At 43.2% G+C, this 23,842-nt stretch overlaps 1 protein-coding gene across 2 annotated transcripts in view; it reads left to right on the top strand.

Annotated features, from left to right (window-relative positions):
• Nucleotides 1–23,842, top strand: part of ENTREP2 (endosomal transmembrane epsin interactor 2) — a 383,296-nt gene that overhangs the window by 316,245 nt on the left and 43,209 nt on the right. Inside the window, exon 4 of one of the 2 annotated variants that reach the window (XM_063091944.1) lies at nt 6,240–6,374. The exons of the other annotated variant lie outside the window; for it this stretch is intronic. Coding sequence (XP_062948014.1) covers nt 6,240–6,374 — 135 coding nt within the window. The remainder of the gene's footprint in view (nt 1–6,239; nt 6,375–23,842) is intronic. 2 annotated transcript variants of the gene reach the window in all.

Genomic DNA, 23,842 nt, shown 5'->3' with positions numbered 1-23,842 from the left:
TGAAATACCATTTGGGTTTTAACAATCTCTTTTATGGTTATGGATGTTTAGGTTTGCTTCATCTTTTGGACTCAGTTTAATCATTTATATTTTGCTAGGATGTCCTCCAGATTTTCAAATTTATGGCTGTAGAGCTGTCAGTATTCTTTTCATCTCTTGTATATCTATAGTTATAGATCTTTTCTCATTCCTAATGCTATATGGTTTGGCTTTCTTATTAAAAAATTAATTCTTCCATTGGTTTGTTTATATTACTGCAGATTTAGGTTTCATTTATCCTAATGTCTTTATTTCTATTTCATCAGTTTCACCTTTCATGTTTATTAAATTCCTTTTTCCTATTTTCTATTAATTTTTGTTCTTTTTTAAATTTAACTTTTACATTTCATTTCAAGCCCATCTGTTCTTAACCTTTTTTATTGACAAATATAAAATACATGCAGGAAAGTGTACAAAAAATGTATAGCCCAGTGATTTATCACAAGGTAAATACCCATGTGACTTCATCCCCTTGAAACAGAAGCATCCCCAGCATCCCACAGCCCTCCTTGTGCACTCCCAGTTCTTCCCCCCCATCTCCACTGAGGGTAACCACCACCATAATTTTTGATATTCACATATTTTAACTTCTTAATAGTTGTACCAACTATGCATGTACCCCTGAAAAACTATACTTAATTTTGCCTAAAGTTTTTTTAACTTTACCTAACCAGAAACATTTCACGTTTATTATTTTGTATCTGGCTTCTTGCACTCAACAATATGATGTGCAATTTATTCATGTTGTATGTAGCTGTAGTTTTTTCATGTTCATGGCTTTATAATATTTCATGTTATGAATATAATACAATTCATATATTCATTCTACCGTTGATGGACTTTGGGCTTTTTCCTGATTGAGGCTATTTTGAATAATGTTGCTGTGAACTTTCTAGTACATGTTTCTTGTTACCATTGCATACATTTCTGTTGGGTATATTCCTAGAGCTGGAATATCTGTTGGGTGTTATATTAGATTAGGTAGTAGTCTGACTTAAGTAGATAATGCCAAGGTGTTTTTCAAAGTCGTTGTCCCAGTTCAGACTCACACAAGCAGTATATAGGACTTCCTGTTGCTCCATGTGCTGTCATCCCTTGTGTTGTCTATTGTCATTATTTTTTCATTTTAGCCATTCTGGTGGGGGTATAATAGTGTCTCATTGTAATTTCATTTACATTTTTCAATTACTGTTTCAGTGAGGCTCATTGTTACTTGTTTCATATTGGGTTGTTTGTGTCTTTCTTAATGTTGAAAGGGGTGTCTGTTTTGGATATGAGTCCTCTGTCACAAATGATGCAAACTCATCTGTTTACTCTCTTGTGGGTATCCTTTGAGAGAAATTTTTTATTTCAGATAGTCAAACACATCAGTCATCTGTTTATGATCAACACATTTTGAGCCATGTTTAAGAAATGTTCTTCTGTGCCATAAACATGAAGGTATTCTTCTATACTGTCTTCTCACCGTTTACTGTTTTGACTTTCACATGTTCATCTACAGTCCATGATTAAAATGCTTCAACTGGTAAATATGAACACTCGAGACAAGTGAATAAATAGAAAGCCTTGGGAAAGCAACAGAACACATAAAAAAGAACCAAATGGAAATTTTAGAACTCCAAAATACAATAAAAACTCAGTGGATGGGCTCAAAGACAGAATGGAGGGGCCAGAGAAAAGAATCAGTGAACAGGAAGATAGAACAATAGAAATTTCCCTAACTGAACAACAGAGAGAAAAATAGACTGAATAAAACGAATAAATAAACAAGGCCTTGGGGACTTATGGTCTAACATTCACATCACTGGAACTGCAGAAGGAGAGGCTTAAAAAGGCAAGGCTGAAAAAGTACTCAGAATTATAATGGCTGAAAACTTTCCAAATTTGGCAGAAGACATTAATTTACTAATTCAAGAAGCTGTGTGGGCCCAAACTGGATAAACCCAAAGAAATCCACGTCAAGATACATCATAGTGAAACTTATGAAAACCAAACACAAAGAAAAAATCTTAAAGTAGCCACAGAAAAATGACACTTTACCTGTAGGAGAAAAACAACTAAAAAAGAAAAGCTTAGTTTTCCAAAACCACTGTAGCAGTGATCAGTCCTGTTTACAGGCTGATTCACTGTTTCTTCTTTGCCTTCTCCTCTTCTCACTGCAGGACATTTGCGTGGTTGCTCTCCATCGTCTTTTCATTTTGCTCATCGTTAACGTTTTTCTGTGCTATTATTAGAAAATTCTTTAAATATGTGGGGTGGAATTGACACACCTCTGGATAATTCATGGGTCAAAGAGGAAGTCTCTAAGGAAATTTATAAATACAAAGAACTGAATGAAAACAATAACACAACATGTCAAAATATGTGGGATGGAGCTAAAGCAGTACTGAGAGGGAAGTCTGTAGCACTAGATGCTTACATAAGAAACAAGAAAAACTCTCAGATCAGTAACCTCATTCCTACTTCAAGGAACCTTTGTGTACTGTTGGTGTAAATGTAAATTAACGCAGCCATTATGGAAAACAGTATGGAGGTTTCTCAGAAAAGTAAAGATAGAATAAACCGTATGAGCCAGCAGTCCCACTTCTGGGTATATACCCAAAGGAACTGAACTCAGTATACGAAGAGATACCTACACTCCCATGTTCAATGCAGCATTATTCACAGTAGCCAAGACACAGAAGCAACTTCTGTATCTATCATAGGATGAATGTGATACAGGATGTGCTCAGCTTTCCAGGGCTCGGGTTTCAGGACATGCCTCTGGGTTTCCAGCCACTCCCTGAGGTCTCAGGCCCCCACCTCTGAGCTCTCCCTGGTGAAGAGTAAAGGTTGCCAGATCTATTCTTAGCACCAACACATAAAATGAGACAACAGGGGGCCTGCTTATGCAATCCAGTGGCCAGTCATGTTCAATTGCACAGAACATTCTGTGCATACACTTGGGAACCACCCCTTTAATTGAATATTCACTAGGTAGAAAAACTATAGAAGCCAAGTCTCAGCCAAAAGCAGAGTCTTTGCTCACTTCCTGGAGGCAAGTGCACTTCCCTGGCTGAGGTGTGTATAATTAACTCTGTATCTAACTAACTTCCAGTAAGTTGCTGCTCACTCTCTTGAGCCAGCCTGCACTCTGCACTGAACTCTAAGTATGTTTTTCTTGCTTTTGTGTCAGACTTGGTGTGGGCCCTGCTGGGTCTCTGGAGCTATGCTGCACTCTTTCTGTGGAACCTGTATTTCTTATCTGTTATCCTAAACTTGTTCTCACTTTCTACTGTGACTCTGCCCTTGGATTTTTTCCTGTGGTGGAGTCAAGAACCTGGTAAGAGGACTGGGTGGGTTGAGGCTGACTGTTGGGTCCCCCAGACCCTACCTCCGACATCAAATGGATAAAGAACATGTGGTATGTGTAACAAGAGAATACTGTTCAGCCTTAAAAAAGAAGGAAATTCTGTCAGTTGTAACAATATGGATGAACCTGGAGGACATTATACTAAATGAAATAAGCCAGGCATGGAAAGACAAATACTGCATGATCTTGCTCATATGTGGAATCTAAAAAAGTTGACCTGACAGAATTAGAGAGAAGACTAGTGATTACCCAAAGCCAGGGAAGGGGAGTGGATGGGGAAAGCGGAGATTTTAATCAAAGGGTAGGTGTACAGTTTCAGTTGGACAGGAGGAACAAGCTTTAGTGATCTATTGCACAGACTGGTGACTAAAATAACAATGCATCATTTTTTCAGAGTTGCTAAAAGAGTAGATTTTTTTTTGACCGGTTAAGGGATCGCAACCCTCGGCATGGTGTTGTCTGTGCCACTCTCAGCCAGTGAGCACACCGGCCATCCCTATATAGGATCCGAACCCGCGGCCTCAGCGCTACCAGCGCCGCACTCTTCCCAAGTGAGCCACGGGGCAGGCCCTAAAAGAGTAGATTTAAAATTTTTCACCACACAAAGTGATAAATTTGTGAGGTAATAGATGTGTTAATTAGCTTGATTTAATTATTTCACAATGCAGACATTCTCAAACATTACAATGTACCCCATAAGTACATAATATATACACTTATTTATCAATTAATAAATAAAATTTTAAAAGATAAAAAAAGAAATTAGATAAAGAAGAGCAAAATCAATCCAAAGTAAGCAGAAGAAAGGATTTTATAAATTTAAGAGGAGAAATCAATAAAATGGAAAACAGAAAAAACAATTGAAAAACATTAATGAAAAAGGAGCTGGTTCTTTGACAAGATCAAGAAAATCGACAAACCTCTAGCAGGAAAGAAAGACAAGACACAAATACCAATAGCTGGAATGAAACATGCTATAACAACAGGCCCTGCAGACATCAAGAGGATAATATGGGAATAATATAAACAATTCTACACAAATAAACTTAATAACTTAGATGAAATGGATCAATTCCTTGAAAAATACAAACTGCCGTAATTCACACATGTGAAGTAGATCATTTGAATAGCCCTATAACTATTAAGAAAATTGAGTTTATAATTGTAAAACTCATAAAAACAAAATCTCCAGGCCCAGATGGTTTCCCTGCAGAATTCTACCAAACATTTAAAGAATTAACACCATTTCTACACAATTTCTTCCAGAAAACAGAAGAGAAGGGAGTACTTCCCAGTTGATTTTATGGAAGTAGTAATATCATGCTACCAAAATATGACAGTATAGAAAAAGGAAACTACAGACCAGTATCCCACAATAATACGGATGCAAATATCCTTAACAAAATAATAGCAAACAAATTTCAGCATGTATAAAAAAAAAATTATGCATCATTACCAAGAGGGGTTTATTCCAGGGATACTATCTGGTTTAATATTCAAAAATCAACCAATTTAATCCACCATATTAACAGGCTAAAGAAGATAAATCACATGGTTCTACTTATTGATGCAGTTCTTAATTATTCTGTCAGAAGAATGAAAGAGCCTGCAGGACAACAGTGACAAGGATTGGTTCGTATGTGTTTTTCTGGCCAGCACAGTTCAGGCAAATAACAAAAGGCAAGAGGGATAAACTAGGAAAGTGACGGAAGGGCTCCACACCTGCAAGGGCACCTCTGGGCTCCATGCAGGGGAGCAGCTCCTCGAGTGAGGATCTGCATGTTTCTTGGCTGGGAGGATGCTGTGTTTCCCCACCTCCAGTTACAAGTGGCAGACAAATTGATACGTGGAAGTTTTATAGCATCACCCTTGGCAATACTTCATGCGATGAAAAATCGTTTGTTACAGTTAAGAATGGTCAATATTTGTCTGAAAAATATTTGCACTTTGAGTTAGCTGGTATAAAGCATTTATTCTTATTTCTTGAAAAGTAGGGCACCTCCTAGTCTAAGGAAATAATTTGTTTCCTATTATAAGCTATTTTGAATAAAATTGTATAGGTTTTACTGATTTTCTTTTTAGTAATTTTACATCTAGGACTTTTTTTTTTAAACCTGCTTTACTCTCAGGCACTGGTAACTCTGTTCTCTTTCCTGTCACTGAGACTCTCGTATTCTCTTTTTGTCCAGCACTGCTTTTTAAAATGCTTGGAATGTATTTCTGTCCTTCCTTGGTTTTCAATTTTCCAAGCTGTTTTTACTTATTTAGCATTTATTGAACACCTACAACTCATTGTCATGGTGAATACTGTGGTGATAAATGTGTCATTGCAGCTGGATAAAATAGGTCGCCAGTAGAGGTATGGCCAGGGAAACCAGACCAGGCCACAAGGATGGAGCTGGAGTTGGGTATTGATGGATGAGTAGGAGTTTGCTCGGACAGCAAGTGAGACAGGAAATTTCTGACTGAGGGAGGAGAATGAATCACGGCACAGAGCTGTGATAACACTTCTCCATGCATAAGTCAATACGAGTGATTTTCAGTTTATTTACTTTTATCCTCTTTCTGTAATTCATGTGCAATTTTCTCTAACTTACAGGTTAGGCTTCTTCAAGTGTGTTTTTTTGTTCTTATTTATTGCTTTTAAAGTAGGAATTTGAAGTCGTTCCTGATGGTGTCCTTCGTGGCCTTTGTTAATAGAAATCATTTTTGCTTTATTGCTTGAAGATAATGAAACAGAATGCTTTGAACTGAGCCATGTTCATGTGTTCTTAATTGTGTCACCCAGCGTCCATAAGGGCTGAATGCCAGTGTTAATGGTGAGGTCTGTCTGTGTTCCTCTGTCTAGATTAAGTTTGACAGTGTGGAGGTGTGTGTCTGCTGTGAGCTGCAGCACCAGTCGTCCGGCTGCAGCAACCTCGGGGAGACGCTGAAACTGAACCCGCTGCAGGAGAACTGCAACGCTGTGAGGCTGACCTTGAAGGTGACGCCGCGGGCGCTGCTTGTGCATGCATTCCATCCCATGCCTTACAGTCACTGTAGGAAGGTGGGCTAACCTGTAGATTCCTTTCAGCTCTTAATCATTCAGGTAGGTTTGATGCAAGAGGGAAGATCTTTCCGGAGAATGTTTTAAAGGACTGTAGATTTTCATTTTGAGGGTGTCGCTTTCTGGATCTTGTTTTCCATTTTCACCATTTCATTTTCTTGCCTCTGACTTACGCGAATGGTCGAAAGAGGTCCTTACAAATGAGGATGTGGTGCATTCTACTGCTTTTCTGACATTTTGCTGTTACGCCATTGGGGAACAGATGGTTATTTATTTTGCTTTTTAAAAGATAGTTGGAGAAAGAAATTTTACAATCTCCCATAGCAATCTATTCTCATGTATAGCATCTGATCTTTAAAAAAAAAAAAAATGGCATGGAAAATTTGTTGTGTTATAGCGGTTGAGTATCCCACTTCCAAAAATCCAAAATCTGAAATGCTCTAAAATCTGAAATATTTTTGAGCACCAACATGACACTCGAAGGAATTGCTCATTGGAGCATTTCAGATTTTGGATTTCTGGATTTGGGATGCTCAAATGGTAAGTGTAATGCAAATATACCAAAATCCAAAACACTTCTGTTCCCAAGAATTTCAGATGATACTCAATTTGTATTATTCCTTTTTTTTTTCTTCCTACCAGTGTTTTTGTATTCCTGAGAACCAGAATTGGCCTCTTAAAAATACACATGAACAATGAATCCAATTCTTCTCTTCCCCCATATAAAACTGTGCTAACACTTTTTAAGAAGATCAGGCGTGGTCAGAGGTTGGTTTGTGGTAAATGTATTTACAGTAGGGAGGGAGCCCTAGTATGTGTGTGAAGAACTGAAACTCCAAAGAGAGCCACCGGGCTCCAAAGAGAGCCACCTCAAATCTGGGAGGAAGGCAGGAAGGTTGCCCTCTGGAATTGAGTGCCTGGGATTAGTCTTCCGGGGGCTGTCACCAGTGGGTGAAGAAGCAGAGGTGTGCAGGGGATGCGCCTAATCCACATAGTGGGCACGGCCTGGCTCCCCAGCAGCTGCCTTGTTGGAGGAATGGTCTGAGTCCAGTGGTCCCAGCAGCCCACCAGAGTGACAAATCCAACAGGATGGAGGAACCCAGATCCACAACACTGCAGGGCTCATCTTGTTAGGGTACTAGGCATTTCTTACTCTCCTGTATTACACATGACCACAGTGCCTGCCCCCCACATGCCAGGGCCATAGGTCGCTCTGAGATCTCATGCTGACAACTCCTAAGTTACCTCTTCAACCTGGGCACATTTTCTTTCCATATTTAAAGAACATAATAAGATAATAGGTAATTGTAATTAACAGTGCAGTCACCCCCTCCCTGAAAGAGCTGACAAGTCCCCAGGGAATCTTTTGGCTCTGGAGACCAGAGGCTGCAGTTAGGCCTGTAAGTCGCCTCTCACTTCTTGGTTGACAGGTGAGGGTATTTGGCCTGCTCCCCCAGGGCCTTGGAGTTCTCCTGGATACCTTTACTCAACTGGACCCAGGACCCATTTTCATGCATCTCTAGCCCCTGAGGAGGTGACCATGGCTTGAAAGATAATGCTGGTGTTGGAAAACGGCACTATGTCTAAGAATGCAGACTCGGTCTGAGGGTGAACTGGGGCCTTGAAGGCTTACCTACATTCACTGTTCTAGTACCTTGATGAGAAAACCAGGGTAGCCTAAATGGATGAAGTGGAGGATGCTGAGGTTGAGCAATTCAAGTCAGGCTGGAGAGCCTCGCTGAGTGGCCCATCCCCATGGGTGTTCACACTGCCCAGGACCGTGGTGAGAGACGAAGGCAAAGAAAGATGACACCAAAGTTCTTAATGAGTTGTGTAAAAAACTTAATTAGAAATAAGGACTGTCAGAGCCGGTGGCATGGGTGGGGCTCAAGGGAGGAAGGGTTTATAACTGAGGTGAGAGGCCAGTGGTCTGAAGGTAGCAGCAGTGGCTTAGGTGTTAGGAGAAGAGGCAGCCTGCCCCTGCCCACCAGCTGAGGTCCTGTAGAGGGAGGAATGGCCTTGCAGGGAGCAGAAGGCTGGGTTTCAATTGAAATCAAGAAGACAAGGGGCTGTTGGAAGTGAGCATCTGTTTATTACTGTTTTGTAACTTTGTTGTTCTCCAAAAAAATTTTTTGGCTGCCCTAGTTCCTTTGCATTTCCATATAAATTTTATAGTGAGCCTGTCAATTTCTATAGAAATCTTACTGGGATTTTGATTGAGATTGTGTCAAATCCATACTCGTACATCACTTTGAAGGGAATCGACATATTCATGACAAAGATCTCCATTTATTTAGGTCTTTTATTTCATCAGTGTTTCTTTTATTTCATTAGTGTTGTATAGCTTTCAGTATATACATGTTTTCAGTATGTGGAGAAACATTTTATAATACTTATGCCTACAGTATTTCATATTTATTAGTGCTATCTTAATGGTTCTTTTAAATTGTCTCATTCATTGCGAGTATATAGAAGTTTGATTTTTGCTACTGATCTTGTTAAACTCACTTATTAGTTCTAGTAGATCTTTTATGGATTCTTGTGGATTTTCTGTATCAACAATCATATGATACGTAAAGAGAGGCAGTTTTACATCTTCCATTCTGTACTAGAGTTCTCTAGAGAGACAGAACCAATAGGACAGATACAGATACATGAGAGATTTATTAGAGGAATTGGATCATGCAATTAGGGAGGCTGAGAAGTCCCACGACAGGCTATCTGCGAACTGGAGACCCTAGAACACTGTTAGCATGGCTCAGTCCAAGTTGGAAAGCCTCAGAACCAGTGAGGCCAGTGGTATAACTCTCAGTCTGAGGCAGAAGGCCTGAGAACCCAGGGTCGGGGGTATGGGGAGGGTGCTGGTGTAATTCCCAGAGTCCAAAGGCCAGAAGATCTGGAGTTCTGATGTCCAGGGGCAGGAGAAAAAGGGTGTCCCAGCTCCAGGAGAAAGAGAATGAATTAGCCTTTCTCTTGTCTTTGTTCTACGCGGGCCCTCAGCCGATTGGATGGTGCAGTCCTTGCTTAGGGTGGATTTTCCCCTCTTGGTCCACTGACTCACATACCAGTCTCCTCTGGAAACTCCCTCACAGACACACCCAGGAATAATGCTTTACTAGTTCTCCAGATATTTCTCAATGTAGTGGAATGGACACCTGAAATTAACCATCACACATTCCAGTGTGGGTGCCTCTTCTTTCTTTTCCTTGCCTATTGCGCCTACTCGACCCTCCAGTGCAGTGCTGAGTAGATCTTGGAGAGCATATGCTAGTGTTGCCTTGCTCCTGGTTTTAGGGATTAAGAACAATGTCAGCTCTTAGTTTTTCACAGATACCCCTTTCCAGTTTGTGGAAGTTCCCCTCTATTCCTAGTTTGCTTAGAGTTTTTACCATGAGTGCATGTTGAATTTTGTCTAAGTCTTTTTCTGCATCTGCTTAGATGTTCCTACACTTTGTCTTCTTTAGTCTGCCAGCATGGTTAATGACATGGACTGACTTTTGAATGGTGAGTCAGCCTTGCATTCCCACTTGTTCATATTTTCCTCATCTGTGTAGAGTCTGCAGATGACCCTATCTATCAAAGGTTCTTCGTGTCTGTGACTATTCTTTATTTCTAGCATTTCCATTTGATTCTTCCTATTGCTTCCATCTCCCTGCTAAATTACCTAGATGATCATGCATATTGTCTACCTTTTCCACTAGAGCTGCTGTCTGACTGCATCCGCCCCAGGTAAGTGCTCATGTCTCTCTTTGGAAGGTCTGCCTTTTCCTTGGAATGTGGGTTAGTTGGTTGCTCTGTGTCCTTAGCTGTCTGATGGGCTCAACCTAAACTGGGCATTTGCAGTGTTGTTTTGTTGTTGTAATGGTGGGGCCATGCTCTTTCCAGCTCTCTATATCCTAAGCAGAATCTGGAATCATTATCCACATGATGTTTTCACCCTGGACACAGAATTCTTGAGGAGCATTTTTTCCCCTTAGGGGTTTATAGGTGACATACCATTCTCTTTTGGCATTGAATATTTATATAAGGAAAAATCTTAAATTCAGCTAATACTTTCTCCCTTTAAGGTGTGTGGTGGTCATTAATGCTGTTTCAAAATATTTATAGCTCTCCAACTTCCCCTTATGTGGTAAGACTGGACTTCCTAGTCCCCTGTGGTTGTGGAGGGCAAAGTCAACAAACCTTAATGAGTGTATGTATCACCTCCAAGCAGGAGTATTTTACTGCGGTGCGAGATCCTCCGGAGCTCTCCTTCCCTCTGTCACAGTAAGTGGCAAATTACAGATGGTGGCTACACCGTCAGCCTGGGTTATTGCAGTGAGCCCTGTACCTTACTCACACTGGACATGTAGCATGAATAAGAAATAAACTTTCATTGTTTTAATCCACTGAGATCTGGGGGATATTTGTTACTACAGTGGAAACTAGCCCATACTATCTGACACCAGGCAACTTTTTAAAAAATCTACATGTCATTAGTACTTTTCCGTGATCAAGTCCATTAACTTGACTATGATATGTCTTGATACTGATCAATCTTTATCAAGTGTTCCATGATACACAGTGTTTCCTTTCAACCCATGAGTTTGCATCTTGCCTTATTTCAGAAAATTTTCCTGGAACTTTCTCTTTGGGTTTTTTTCTGTTCTGTTCGAGGACAACAGCGCTTTTCTAAGACCACTTTTATCTGTCTTTCCTAATTGTCTTTTTTTGTCTCATTTTTGTTTGTCCTTGTCCCTCTCCTTTTGCTCAGTTTTTCTGAAGCCTCTCTTTCTAACTTTTCTGTAGTGAGTATTACCTTTTTGCCCTGCTCTTGACGTGATCTTGAGTTTGGGTGGCTCCTTTCCCAGCCTTTTCTGTCTTTATCGTTAATTTCTTGAGTCCTTGTATCTCTACTTTTAGCTCTTAGGTTATAACAGACTTCTTCTTTGTAGGGTCACCGTCTTCACCCATGCATGTCTCTAGCTGGTTTATTACAGTGAAGTTTCACATGTATTTTATATCCGTCTTAGATCTCTTTTCTGAGGTATGTGGATACTTCAAAGCACTAAAGCAGACTTCTCACCTTTACATGCTAACTCAAGCACTGTGCTCTATTTAAATAGGCTTTAGCTTATGATTTTATACTTCCTTCTCATAATTATAGCTACATCTTCTTCTGAGAGTCGTGCAGATCAAAGTGCCACATTATGTAGTTTTCTCGTAATTAATGGTGCGGTCATTGTTAATACAATCATTGCGCTTCAAAAGTTATTTGAGCCAAGCTGTGCTTGACGGCTGTCCCTGCAGTAAAGGGGTCTTCTGCAGGGACCAGGTGTTGCTTTTTTGAGCATTAAGACTCTTGGGCACCATAACAAACATGGGCACTCTGGGCAAGGGCTGCTTCATACAGATTTCCACGGAGCCCCATCTTATCACTTGCAAAATGTTCTGGATGCTTAGCAAAAGAGTTCACTCCTTTTTGGTCAGCAATTAGAGCAGACTCGTTCATCTTTTCCACAGACTATCTGTATATCTGATTGGGAACACTCCATGTCTGAATTTCCATATTAAATTATGTATATCCATACCTGGTATCTAATAAACTCAATTTGTGCTGGGGAAATCCTATATAACTTGCTTAGGAATCAAAAATGCTTTGATCTTAGTTGTGTTTGAATTAACCAATACTGACTTAATGAGATTTTTGTTGACCGTTATGCCACCCACCCCCGTTTGATACCTGCAAGGTTGGCCAGGCACAGTTCGTCATCAGGGAAGAAGAGCAGAGATCAATCCTCTTCATGACTGGTGAGGACCATATCTGGAATCCAGAAGATGGTGCGATGTTGTTTTGCTCGTCCCTTAGGTTGTCTTTTGGTGTTCTGGAGGCCCCAAAATCCTTCCATGTCTTTTCTGTCCTTCCTTATCACCTCCACTTCTGGATTCTCTGGTTCTTCAGCAGAGAGCCCCTGGGGGCAAACAGGCCTCTCTCTTGAGGTTTTGATTGTCTCCTAAACATGATAAAGTTTGCAGCTCCATTCTTATGGGGGTGAGGGCAGGGCAGGGGAAGGGCTTGGAGGGGACCCAGAATTCTGTGACTCCCTTACCACGCAGGGATTCGCAGAATTGTAGAGTCGGCAGGATGGAGAGTCCCATTGTCCAGTCGCTGATTGTGTGAGTGCCAGGGCTGCAGCCCAGAGGGAGGTCAGGGGCTCCTGCTGGATTCCCGAGCAAGTCTGAGTCCTGGGCAGGGCTTCCCTGAGGGCCTCAGCCCTCCAAGACCCATGTCCCTGCTCCCTGATGACAGGGCCTGGATATGGGCATGTAATTATGAATAGTCAGGAAATGGGGTTTACAAATTAGAATTTTAGTGTCTGCTTTCCCAAAGCCCTTGACTATGGTGGGCAAATACTGCTTAAAGAGCAAGTCTGCAGATCCCTGTTCCTGACGAAATAATGTCCAGGCCTTGTAAGGTAAGATGAAAAACTAAATGCTAAATACATAAAAAGTTGTTCTGGTAGTTTTAATGGTCATCTTTGCCAAGTCAAACCCAGCACTAGATTGTGACATATTTTCTGATCAGAAATTTTTAAAGGTCACAGAAATCAGAATTGTCAGCTGGTGGAATATGCTTTATGTGCGGTACTGTAATCTATCCCAGCTTTAATTCTTTGCTATGTTCAAGAACGTTGTTATGGATTTGTTATAGTGCCTAAGTCTAACTCAAAACAGAGTTAAGGATCTTATTTTTGTTTCAGATACCTGGTTTAATTTATTGAGCCACAGTAAACCAAATTACCCAAAGAAACCTTATCAATGGACAAGGAGATAAAAATTTCCCAAGAAATCGATGAGTTATTGAGTTTATGTGCTTTCTTATCTTAAAGATGCTTAATCTTTGTCTCTAAGAAAGTTGAAAAATAAAAAGAGGCAAGACAGTTTCCTAAAAAACCTAGAGACCTGAAAAATGACCTCATAATTTAATCTTGAGTAAGTTCTTCACCAACTACAGAAAAATGATTCTGAGGATAAATGAGCAGTCAGCATTTATTAAGCAGACAGAACTTGGAGTACTGACTGGCGGTGTGAAACACCAGACTCACGTATACACACCACACACAGCACACATACACACACGCCACACACACATGCCACACACACAAACCACACACGACACACAGAGACACCACACACACCGCACACACTATACACGCCACACACACACATGCCACACACATAAACCACACCACACACGCCACATATACACCACACACACATGCCACATACATGTCATACACATACGCCACACATGACAGGCACGCCACACACATCACACTCCCCACATACCTCATACACGCCGAACACATCACACACACACACCACACACACCCCATACACACCACATACACACCCACACACTCCACACATACACGCACACACGCACAATGCACACCTCACACACACCACATGCACACGCTCGTGCACACACACACATTCACGCACACACCCCTGCTAGAAACGACCTTTCCATTTTCAGATGTGGGTAGCTATGCAGAGCAAGACAGAGGCACCATATCTTTAACAGCTTTCTTTTCACCCCTGGGTTCGTAAAGGAGACACTAATGGGCCCCTCTGGCCAGGTGGGGTGTGGTCAGAGATGAGAAGGGTGTGAAATCTCTGCCATCTCATGTACACTAGCAACCATGGCCCCATGTAAGGGAGTGTCTAGAAATAACAGGCTCTCCTGGCCATGGGACATAGCTCAGCTCTGGCAAGGCTGCCCCCCTTAGTGGGGGAGGGGTGTCCACCATGTCCCTGAACAGCACCTCTGCCCCTGCTTTCCAGTGTCCTCAAAAGCCAGCCGCCCACCCTGTGATTCTAGTGGCATCAGTTTCCCCTGTGTGGCACAATACTGAGTTTGGTCTGATGTCCACACTCATCCACTCAGCATCAGTGTAGTTATCCACCTCTAAGACAGTCATGCAGAGCATACGTTCCACAAAGAGGCCCGTGTCTTGTCTGTACCTGTTGAGTTAAACCAGGTCCAAAGTATGCAGATATTGATATAGAAGTATTTCTGATAATAAATTTATGGCTGTCCCATCTCTTCATATCTTAGAAAGGCTGATGTGCAGAGCCTGAGGGGATGGCTGAGTGGGCAGCCTCACTGGACAGTCTGTGTTTCCAGGCTCTCCAGGGACTGGTAGATGGGCTGCAGGTGCAACACACACCTTCCCCGGCAGTGGGTAGAGTGACAGGCAGGGGACAGAGTGGGCAGGCCCAGGAGGGGTTGTTCATCTCTCGGGGTCAGGGCATTTTCTGTGGGGCCAGGCCCTCGCCTTTATACCTGCCCTGATGAGACTTTCTCTAAGTCTCCTTCTCTTTCCAGTGTCAGTGCGTGGCATTCCAGGGAGATGGTCCACACAGAGCGCTGGCATCTCATGCTCTTAACTCCACCTGTTGAACACCCATCTTCTCCACCCCAGCATGGTGGCCCTCCCCGAACAACCTGAACTGGTGGTTTCCCTGAACCACACCCTGACCAGCATCGCTTGCTGGTGCACCCGAGCATTGGGCCATGACTCCTCTCCTTCAGCTTGCTTTTGCAGCTTCCAGCTGTTACGGGTAGAAAAAGCCAATGTGTTTTCCCTACTCTCACACACCAGTCGGCAAAACACTCATGACACCAGGTGTGTGGGTCTGTCTCCCACTCACCAGGCAGTACTCCAGCGACGCCAGTTGAGTGTGCCCTAATCAACTCCATTCTGACATGCTAGCCCCTGGGGGTTAGTGTAGACCCCCCAGATGAAGGGCCAAGCCCCACAGGGCTGCCCCCACCTCAGACACCGTTGTCTTCTAGATTCCTATAACTTATACTGTATCTTCACATGAGAGCAATCACAAGTTGTAATTACGCATTTGTGTGACTTTTTAATTAATGTCTGCCTCCATCTAGACTGTAAGCTCAGGGATGGCAGGAACGGTCTCTCTGGCTGACCGTGGCTTAACAGTGAGGGCCATGGCACCAGCAACACTCTGCAGTTGTTTTTGGAATCAGTAAGAATTTTTATTTATTCATGCAGTGAAACTTTCTGAGTACCTCTTCCATGCCTGGGTTGGCCTGGACGTTGAGAGATAAAGGACAGACTCCGCACTCCAGGCCTAGTGGGGAAGAGATAGCAAAACAGATGATTTCAGTGCACTGTGCTAATTCCACGGTGACAGGAAATAAAAATATAAAATTAGGACTATTTTCAATCCTTCCCTCTGTCGTAAGGGAGAGCCATTATTTTGCTGAGTGGGATGATGGGTAAAATTTTAGGTATGCATGGGTCATACAGGTGGGCTAGCAATAAGAAAAGAATGGGTGACATGTAAGAAACTGAGGAACACTGCCAACCCCCAGCCCCACTCCTTCCATTCACATTGCTGACCTGGGGCCTCTTCTGAGCAGAAATTCTAGAGCCACCTCTAAGGGAGAAGTTGCCTTCAGAGTCCTTTGGCTGTTGTGATAAAGCAGGATTCAGGGCAGCTTCTTGGGGACACTGTAGGACTCAGATGGCTGTGGCACACAGGCAGATGCCTTTCTCCCCATATAGGGGCCTGCAGTCTCTGGCACACATCAGCCTGGAGGAGATGCTCATGATTTACTCACAAACACACTGGAGCAGACAGCGTGGCCCACTCCTGGAGATTAGAGATTATTTTTAAAACGTTTGGTTATTTTCAGGGCTCTAAGTTAGTATCAGAAAGGGAGAGAGGAGAAGGGGGTAGTGAGAAGTAAATGAGCAGCATGAGAAAATGCTCAGGAATAACAGAATGACAGGACCGTTGGGAAGAAGGCATAACGATGGCAGAAGGGAAAAAGAAAACACGAAATTACTCCTGTCTCAAGCTCATCGAACAGTGTGCTTAAAACTGTCCACTTTATTGGGTGTCAGTTACACCTCAATAAAGCTGCTGAAAGTTTTCGTGATAGGTAAGTGAGTGGGTGAAGAAGGAAAGGAAAAAAGCAAAGACAGGAAAGATAGAGATGGAATAACGCATGAATTCAAAGATGTGTTCAGGGCATTTGATGTGATTCAGAAATCTGGTGGACAGGCTGCAGGTGCACATACAACTGGTTACAGGAAGTCGAGGAAGGAATGATAGAATCATGGGAGATTGCTCAAAATTGTTTTGAGCAGCTTGATGTAGCAAGGCCATATGGGAGACAGCCAGTGAAAGGGGCCAGGGGCCAGAGCATTCGGCAGAGGAGCAGAAGGAGCTGTGGGAGAACCCACTAGGGGGAGCAATGTCCGACAGCATCATTGACACTGGCCTGGCTTCTCTGGGTAGCTGTCCTCCGTGGACTGGCTGACACAGCCTCTTTAAAGCTGTCATGCTGATGTCTCCGCTCATCAAGCCCCGGGGAGGTCAGTGAGGCAGCCTTTATTACTCACACTTTAGAGACGAGAAAACAGAGGCTCCAGAACATGCAGGAGCTGAGGTGTGATCTCATAACTGTTGGTGGACCCGATTTCTTTCTTCACTGCCAGATCGGTGCTTCCTCCACTACCAATGTGATCCACTTCATAGGAAACAAGAGACACAGTGTTGACTGCAGAATTGTGGCAGACCAGTGACAGCCAAGGAGTCATTTCTGCTCAAAAGACCGGTGATGCCCCCAGTGGGTCCTGACCTGTGTGTCTCCTGGCACATCTGAGAGTTTACCCTTAGCAAGTTAATAGCCAGCTCATCAAACAGAAAAGTGTGAGAATCGTAGATACCTCCCACATTTGCACAATCTGTTTACAATATTTGCTTCTAATCTTCTTTAAATAAAAAACATTTATTATTACAGACCCAGCTGAGACACAACCCCCACCTTCCGCCCCAACCAGGGCTCTTCCTCTCTCTGTCTGAAATTAGAGGTTGCCCAGTGACAGCCACTATCCTGAGGTTAGTTTTGCCATTCCCCTGCATGGTCGCATACTTTGCTACAGTTTCACAGAAAAGTTGACACAAACAAATTTCTATGTTCACCCACAGTCACGTTTTTGTTATTTATCTGTGTAGATATGGGTCACTTTTATTGTCTTTGTAACTTTTGCACAGAAGTATGGATATTCCACACTTTGCTTCTCTCTCATTTTAATGCACATAGAATTGTTTCCATTTTCTGCTAGCATAACTGTGCTGGAAAGAATGTCATGTGCACTTGGCAATGCGTGCGCACACGCTGGATTTTCTCTAGGGTGCCTGCTTATGGGGTCGGGTCCTGAGGGACATGCTTCTGCAGGACTTTTCCCTTGCTTTCCGTAGTGATTGCACTGGGTCCTTCCACAGGTGGAAGAGGGGAGCCCTTGCTGCTTTCACGTAACTAATGGCCATTTGTGTCTCTTATCGGTGAATTGCCTGTTTTGTCTGTTTTCCTGTTGGGTTATTTGTTCTTAATTCTCAGTGATTGCCCTTTGTCATTAAAACCTTCTCGCAGTCTGGGAGCCAGCAGCCATACTTGTCATGTTCCAGATTTTAAAGGAAATAGTTTAATAATTAAGAATAATGTTTGTCAAAAATTTCTGGTACTAAATATATTTGTCAGGTGAAGAAATGCCATTTTACTATGTCTGCTAAGAGTTTACCATGAAAGTATTTTAAATTTTAGCAAATGCTGCATCTACCAAGATAAGTAAGTGTACATTGCGTGTGTGTATATATATGTTTGAATACACACACACTCACATGCATGTATAACTTTCTTCTTTTAATATTGTGAATTACATTGATGGATTTCTAAAGTGGAACCATTCTTGCATTTCTGGGATAAGCTTAGTTATACTGTTTCCATGTGATGATGAAAATCTTTCTCGCGTATGTTTTATTAAGGATTTTTTATCATTATTCACACGTCATATTAATCAAACTTTTCTTTTTTCAGGCTGTGCTTGTCTTGTTTTATTTACTTTTTTTCCATTTATACTAGCCTTAAAGGATGAGGTGGAAAGCATTCCCCTCTTTCTCTCCAAAACCAAAGTTTGCATAAGTTTAGATTAGTTTCTTGAATTGATGGTTGGTGAAACTTGTAAAATCTTCAAGGTCTCGTAATTTTGTTTTGTAGTTGATAGATAGTTAAGTACTATCAATGGGTTATAGGTTATTTGGATTCCCTCTTTCTTCTATCAACAGTGTTGATATATTAAATTTCTCAGGAAAAATTGTCCACTTTGGTTAGATTTTCTAATTCATTGACATGAAAAAACTCATGTGTACACTGTGCCTTTGGTTATGTCTCTTTTAATTTCTAATGTTTTAAATTTATTTTTTTCTTTCTTTTGTTAATCGGCCTGGCCAGAAACTTGCCTATTTTATCAGTTTTTTTCAAAGAACAAGCTTTAGGTTTATTGATGTCTATTGTTGCTTTGTTCTGTATTTCGTTAGTTTCTGTTCTCATTTCCATTTATTCTTCCTTCCAGATTCTTTTTTCTTTTTCTCACTTCTCAAGTTGTGTGCCTTGTTACTAAATTTCAGTCTTTCTTCTTTTCTTTGATCCAACGTAAGACCACACCTGTCTCTCTAATTTCACACTCAAAGTTTTGATGTCTAGTCATTTTTTTATTCAGTTCCAAGGATTCTTTCATTTTCACTGTGATTTATTTTTTTAATTCCTGAGTTATTTAGCAGTATGTTTTAAATTTTGCAGATATATAGAAGGTTTTCTTTGTTACCTTTTTGTTATTTATAGCAAATTTAATTGCACTGTAATCAGGTAACCTGATGACAATGTCTAATATCAAGTCTTCGGTGTTGGCTGAGACTTGCTTTGTGTACAAATCTGTAGTGTGTTTTTGTAAAAAAGTCCCACATATCTTGTTGGGTACAGGTATATGTATATGTGGAATACAAGGGGACTTCAAAAATTCGTAGAAAAGTAGAATTGAAATATCACACGAATCTTTCCATGAACTTTTTGAAGTACCCTTGTACGCCCATTCAGTCTGGCATGTTGTTTGGCTCTTCCTGGTCCTCACTAACCAGTCATTTGTTGGACACATGGAGACAGGTGTGTTAAAACCTTCATCCAATGGTGGATTTGTCCATTTACCCTCCTGCTCTGCTTCACCTCCTTCTCTCTCATCATTCTCATCTTGGTCTTCTCCGCAGACTCCTCTTCCCCCTTCTGCTTCTCGGAAACTCTCTTATCTCCTTACTGAGCACTCCTTCCCTGGACAAGTTCATCTGCTTCCGCAGTGCCAGTTCCCATCTCTGTGTTGGCCACTCCCACCAAATTTAAGATGCCTCTGGCCTAGACCCATGCAGCTGCCTACCTGGCACCTCCACACAGGGGACCTCCAACACCTCAGGTTCAAGGGACTCAACCCTCTTGTGGCCCCCTCCAGCTCCAGCTTGTCCTACGACTCCTTCTGGCTTCCCACTCAGAGAATGGCCCTGCATCGCTCAGGCCAGGGGTGACTGTTCGTTCTCCTTTGCTCCCAAGTCCTGTTCATCACCAAATCTTCCTAGATATCTACCCAATGTCCTAAAGGCAAATTTAGCCTCTTATTTCAAGAGAGCAAGTACAGTTTCCTGTAAGCATATAAAAAACATAACATCCTACAGGAAACATGTCTGTAGGCCACGTAGTAGTCACAGCCTGTGATTTTCTACATAGATGATAGCGACACTTTTCTAGTTAACAGCTGAATATCACAAGACCACTTCTTCCCTGCTCACAAGACACCAAGTCTCAAACACAAGGTGATCTGATACTGGATAAGTACAGATTTAATCTCAACAAGACCTTGACTTCTTGGAAAATGCTCTTAGTTCTGTGCCCCTGTGGTCATTTGTATTGTCATGTGGAAACAAATTCTGTTAATACACAAGGAGAGACTTTATTCAAAAAGACTTTTGCACTGGGGAGAACCCTTGGAACTGTGAGCATCTCAAAATCAAACTGGAAGGGGCTTTTCTGTTCTAGGGAGGGGAGGGGTGAGCAGCGCTTAGCAGAAACTCAAGGGCAAGTTGGTCAAGCCGGGGGAAATGACCAGGAAGTGTGTCTCCCTGGGACCATCTGAGCCTGTCCTCTTTCAGGTGCTCTCTCGGGCTCGGGGGCAGGCAGAGTTACTAGCATGAGTGACGAACATTTAGTCACGCAGAAGACAGGGAGCGAGAAATGGGCAATTGTGAATCCTCAGACGAGATAAATACTCTGCAGCCCTGTCTTTCTGAATTCACTGAGATGGCAACTGGTTTACTCAGCACATTGAACTTTTAAAGTAACGGGAAGCAAAGTTCCTATTCCCTCAGGTAGATACTTCCATTATGTCAGCTCCTGTCCCTGCTCCCCTTGCTGGATACCACCCTGGTCACTCAGGGTCCCTGCAGCACTTCAGCCCTTCTCCAGGCCGGCCTGCTTCCCACCGACCCAGGCTCCCTGTGCCCTCACCCACCAAACTGCCTGCACTGCTCTTCCTGCTCTAGTAACACTGTTCCCACCCAGCAGCAGCACCCTCGCCTGCCTCTTCTCCTCTTCCACACAGATGTCTTTCCTCCATCCCCTGAGGGCGTCCAGAACTGCCCTCACTTGGTCCTCAGCCTTACTCCTCCAAATCCTGCGGGCCTTCTCCCTGTGCTCCTGGACCTAGCTCTGCTGGGGCAGGCCCCACGACTGTCTTTCTCTTCTTGTCTGTGGACCCAACCCATGTGCACTGGAGGAAGGAAGGGAAGGAAGCAGAGAGAAAAGAAGACGAACACAGAACAAAGAATAAATTCCTTAAAACAGCTGTGAGAGCCAACAATGCATAAGTAAAACAATGACCAATATTTTCTAGCATTTTGGTTCATAGGATGTGCTTATGTCATATTCCAGAAAGCACATATAGCCTTGCTGTTCAGCATATTTTAAAACCTAAGCAATATCCTTCCCATGGATGAGGCTCCCCCACACGGTTGGGCTTTTGCAGCCTTCGTTTGTGTGAACCCACAGAGGCTTGGATTGCTCCCCACTGTCCCCACAGCAGCTCCCCTATGGGACCTTGTCTCAGTTCATGCCCTGCAGCCTTGTTGCTGGCATCACCACCACCCTGGTTGGTTGCTTAGGCTGGAGAGCTGGGAGTCACCCGACTCCTCCTCCTCTTCCCCCTTCCATGAGTCTTGTCAGTCACCCTGTCCCTTGCTTGTGCTTCCTGCAAAGCCAGAACTCCACAGAGACCTGGCAGTTAGTATCAGAGCTGCAGGTGATGCAGAGCCCCCCAAGGGTCTGGGGGAAAGGGGAAGCAGGGGGCTAAGAGCCAGGTTTGTTAGAGAAATAGAGCCTCCAGCCAGCAGTGGGGACAGGGCTGTGAGGCCCAGAGACCACTATGGACAGAGATGAGGGCTCCTAGAGCTGCAGAGGCCACATGGGAGGTAGGGTGGAGTGGGCCTTGATGGGGTAAATATTTAGGAGGTGAGACTGGCAAAGCCTGGTGGCCAGGAAGTGAGGGAGAGAAGGATACTGCAAAGCCTTCTGGGCCTGGGCCTCAGTGATGGGTGCAGCCCCATCAGCGTGGCCTCTGGACGTGGGCTCTGCGAGGACCTCGACATAGACGTGGGCATGTGGGCGCCTATCCTGCCTGCACCGCCCATCCTGGTGCTTCCCTGGCAAAGGGAGAGCCTGCAGCCCATCCTGCCACTCCTCCTTGGTCATGCGCCATCCTTATTCTCCATTTTGTCCTTTGTCTGGTGAGATGGGGAGGGATGCCCCCTGGCTTGCCCTTCCCCCTTCTTCTCTCCCATGCCCTCTTCCCTCTCCAAGTGCTGGTCACCCCCTCTGGAAAATACCACCGTGATACAGAGCAATCCGTCCCTTGTGCGTCCCTTGTGGCCCCCACTCAGAGTGTGCTGGAGGCCCGCCCAGCTGTGCACACTAAGAACTGTCACCTGCATACGGGGAGGGGTTCTTCTCCCAGAGTCAAGCCAAATGAACAACACCCCCTGCCCTTTCCCCATCTACAATAGGCCTCGAGGGCATTTAAGGAAAACTGTCTAGTCTGGAAGCACAAGGAAAAGAGATGCTTGTATTATTAAGGAAGTGTCAGAATATCAGTTAAATACAGATTGGAAATGGGTCTAAACGTTATCCAAGTACTCAAGAGGCAAAAGGCTAATAGGAGCATTTAAATTACTTCTGCTTGTTAGTCAGTATTTCCCACGAGTGTCTCTTCATTCTCTTCAACTTCATTCTTCGTCTGCCTGGGCTTCAATCACACGACTTCCACTCACGCTTTACCTCGCCAGGGGCGAAAGAAGTAGCCACAGGACAGAGCGTTCAAGAGACAGGAAAGTAGCAGAACAATGGATGGTGAATTCTTTTCCTGCTTGGTTGAACAAAAGGAGCAACAAGGTGGACTCGGTTTAGACTGCAAAAGGGCATTCGTGGATGGACGTCTTATAGTCTTTAGTGCTATTTTCCCTGAGCACTCAAAGATGAGGCCTTAAAGTCCTCCACTGAGTTTATCCTCAGGTAACTGTGTTTTTAATGAGATCAAGGCACTCAGATGATGAACCGTCTGTAACAATCATAGCTAATGTTTATTGAAGCTTGTTGTGTGCCAGGCATTGCTGGGAGCATGTTTATGAACTCACTCTACCCTCACAACAACCCCGTGAGGCGTAGGTATCATTATTTCCCTTTTACAAGTGAGGACACTGATGTATAGTGAAATGAAATAACTTCCCAAGGTCACACAGGTTGTAAAGGTGGAGCTGGGATCCAGGCCATCTGCGTGGATAAGCAGACGAACGCTACTTCCCAGGACCGTGGTGTAGCTGTAGGACCGTGGACACGAGTGCTCACCACAAGCCGAAGCCCAGAGGAAAACCGATCACCGTCAGTAGAGCCAAAACTTAAAATCTGTTCACTCTGATGTGTGTTGTGTCTTTAAAAAAAAAATTCTTTGGAAATGGACAAACCATAGATTCATGGATTCCATATGTGACACTACTCTCTGAAGAGAATATTTTGTGATGCATAATTTCCTGTACCAAGCAGGTCAGGTAAAAGTTTTAGTGTGTCATGAATTCTGCCCATGAAATAAACACTTGGTGAAGTTCCGGCTTTACAAAGCAGTGGCAAAGCTTTGTGGTGTCCAGTATGAGGGTTTCTAGTTTGACAAACTCCTGGGAAAGGCCGTTTGTCCCTCCCTGTCAGCTGAGTGAAATGTCAATGAAGTCACCTTGCAGTTCCTCCCTGTTGTCATGCAAGGAATGAATTGTCATTTTGACACCTGAGGAAAAATGATCTGGCATCCTCCATGAGATAAACATTGATGCATCGTGATGCAGTGACTGTGGGGATCTCCTAGCAAAGGAAGATACGTCCCCCAAATCAGGAGCAGTACCTATAAGCAAGTCTTATCTGCAGATGTCTTCTATTTTAGGAATTTGCAATCTTAACCAGTCCT

This window comes from Cynocephalus volans, chromosome 3 (assembly GCF_027409185.1).
Source record: "Cynocephalus volans isolate mCynVol1 chromosome 3, mCynVol1.pri, whole genome shotgun sequence".
Lineage (NCBI taxonomy): Eukaryota > Metazoa > Chordata > Mammalia > Dermoptera > Cynocephalidae > Cynocephalus > Cynocephalus volans.
This window is presented reverse-complemented; position numbering and strand designations above follow the sequence as displayed.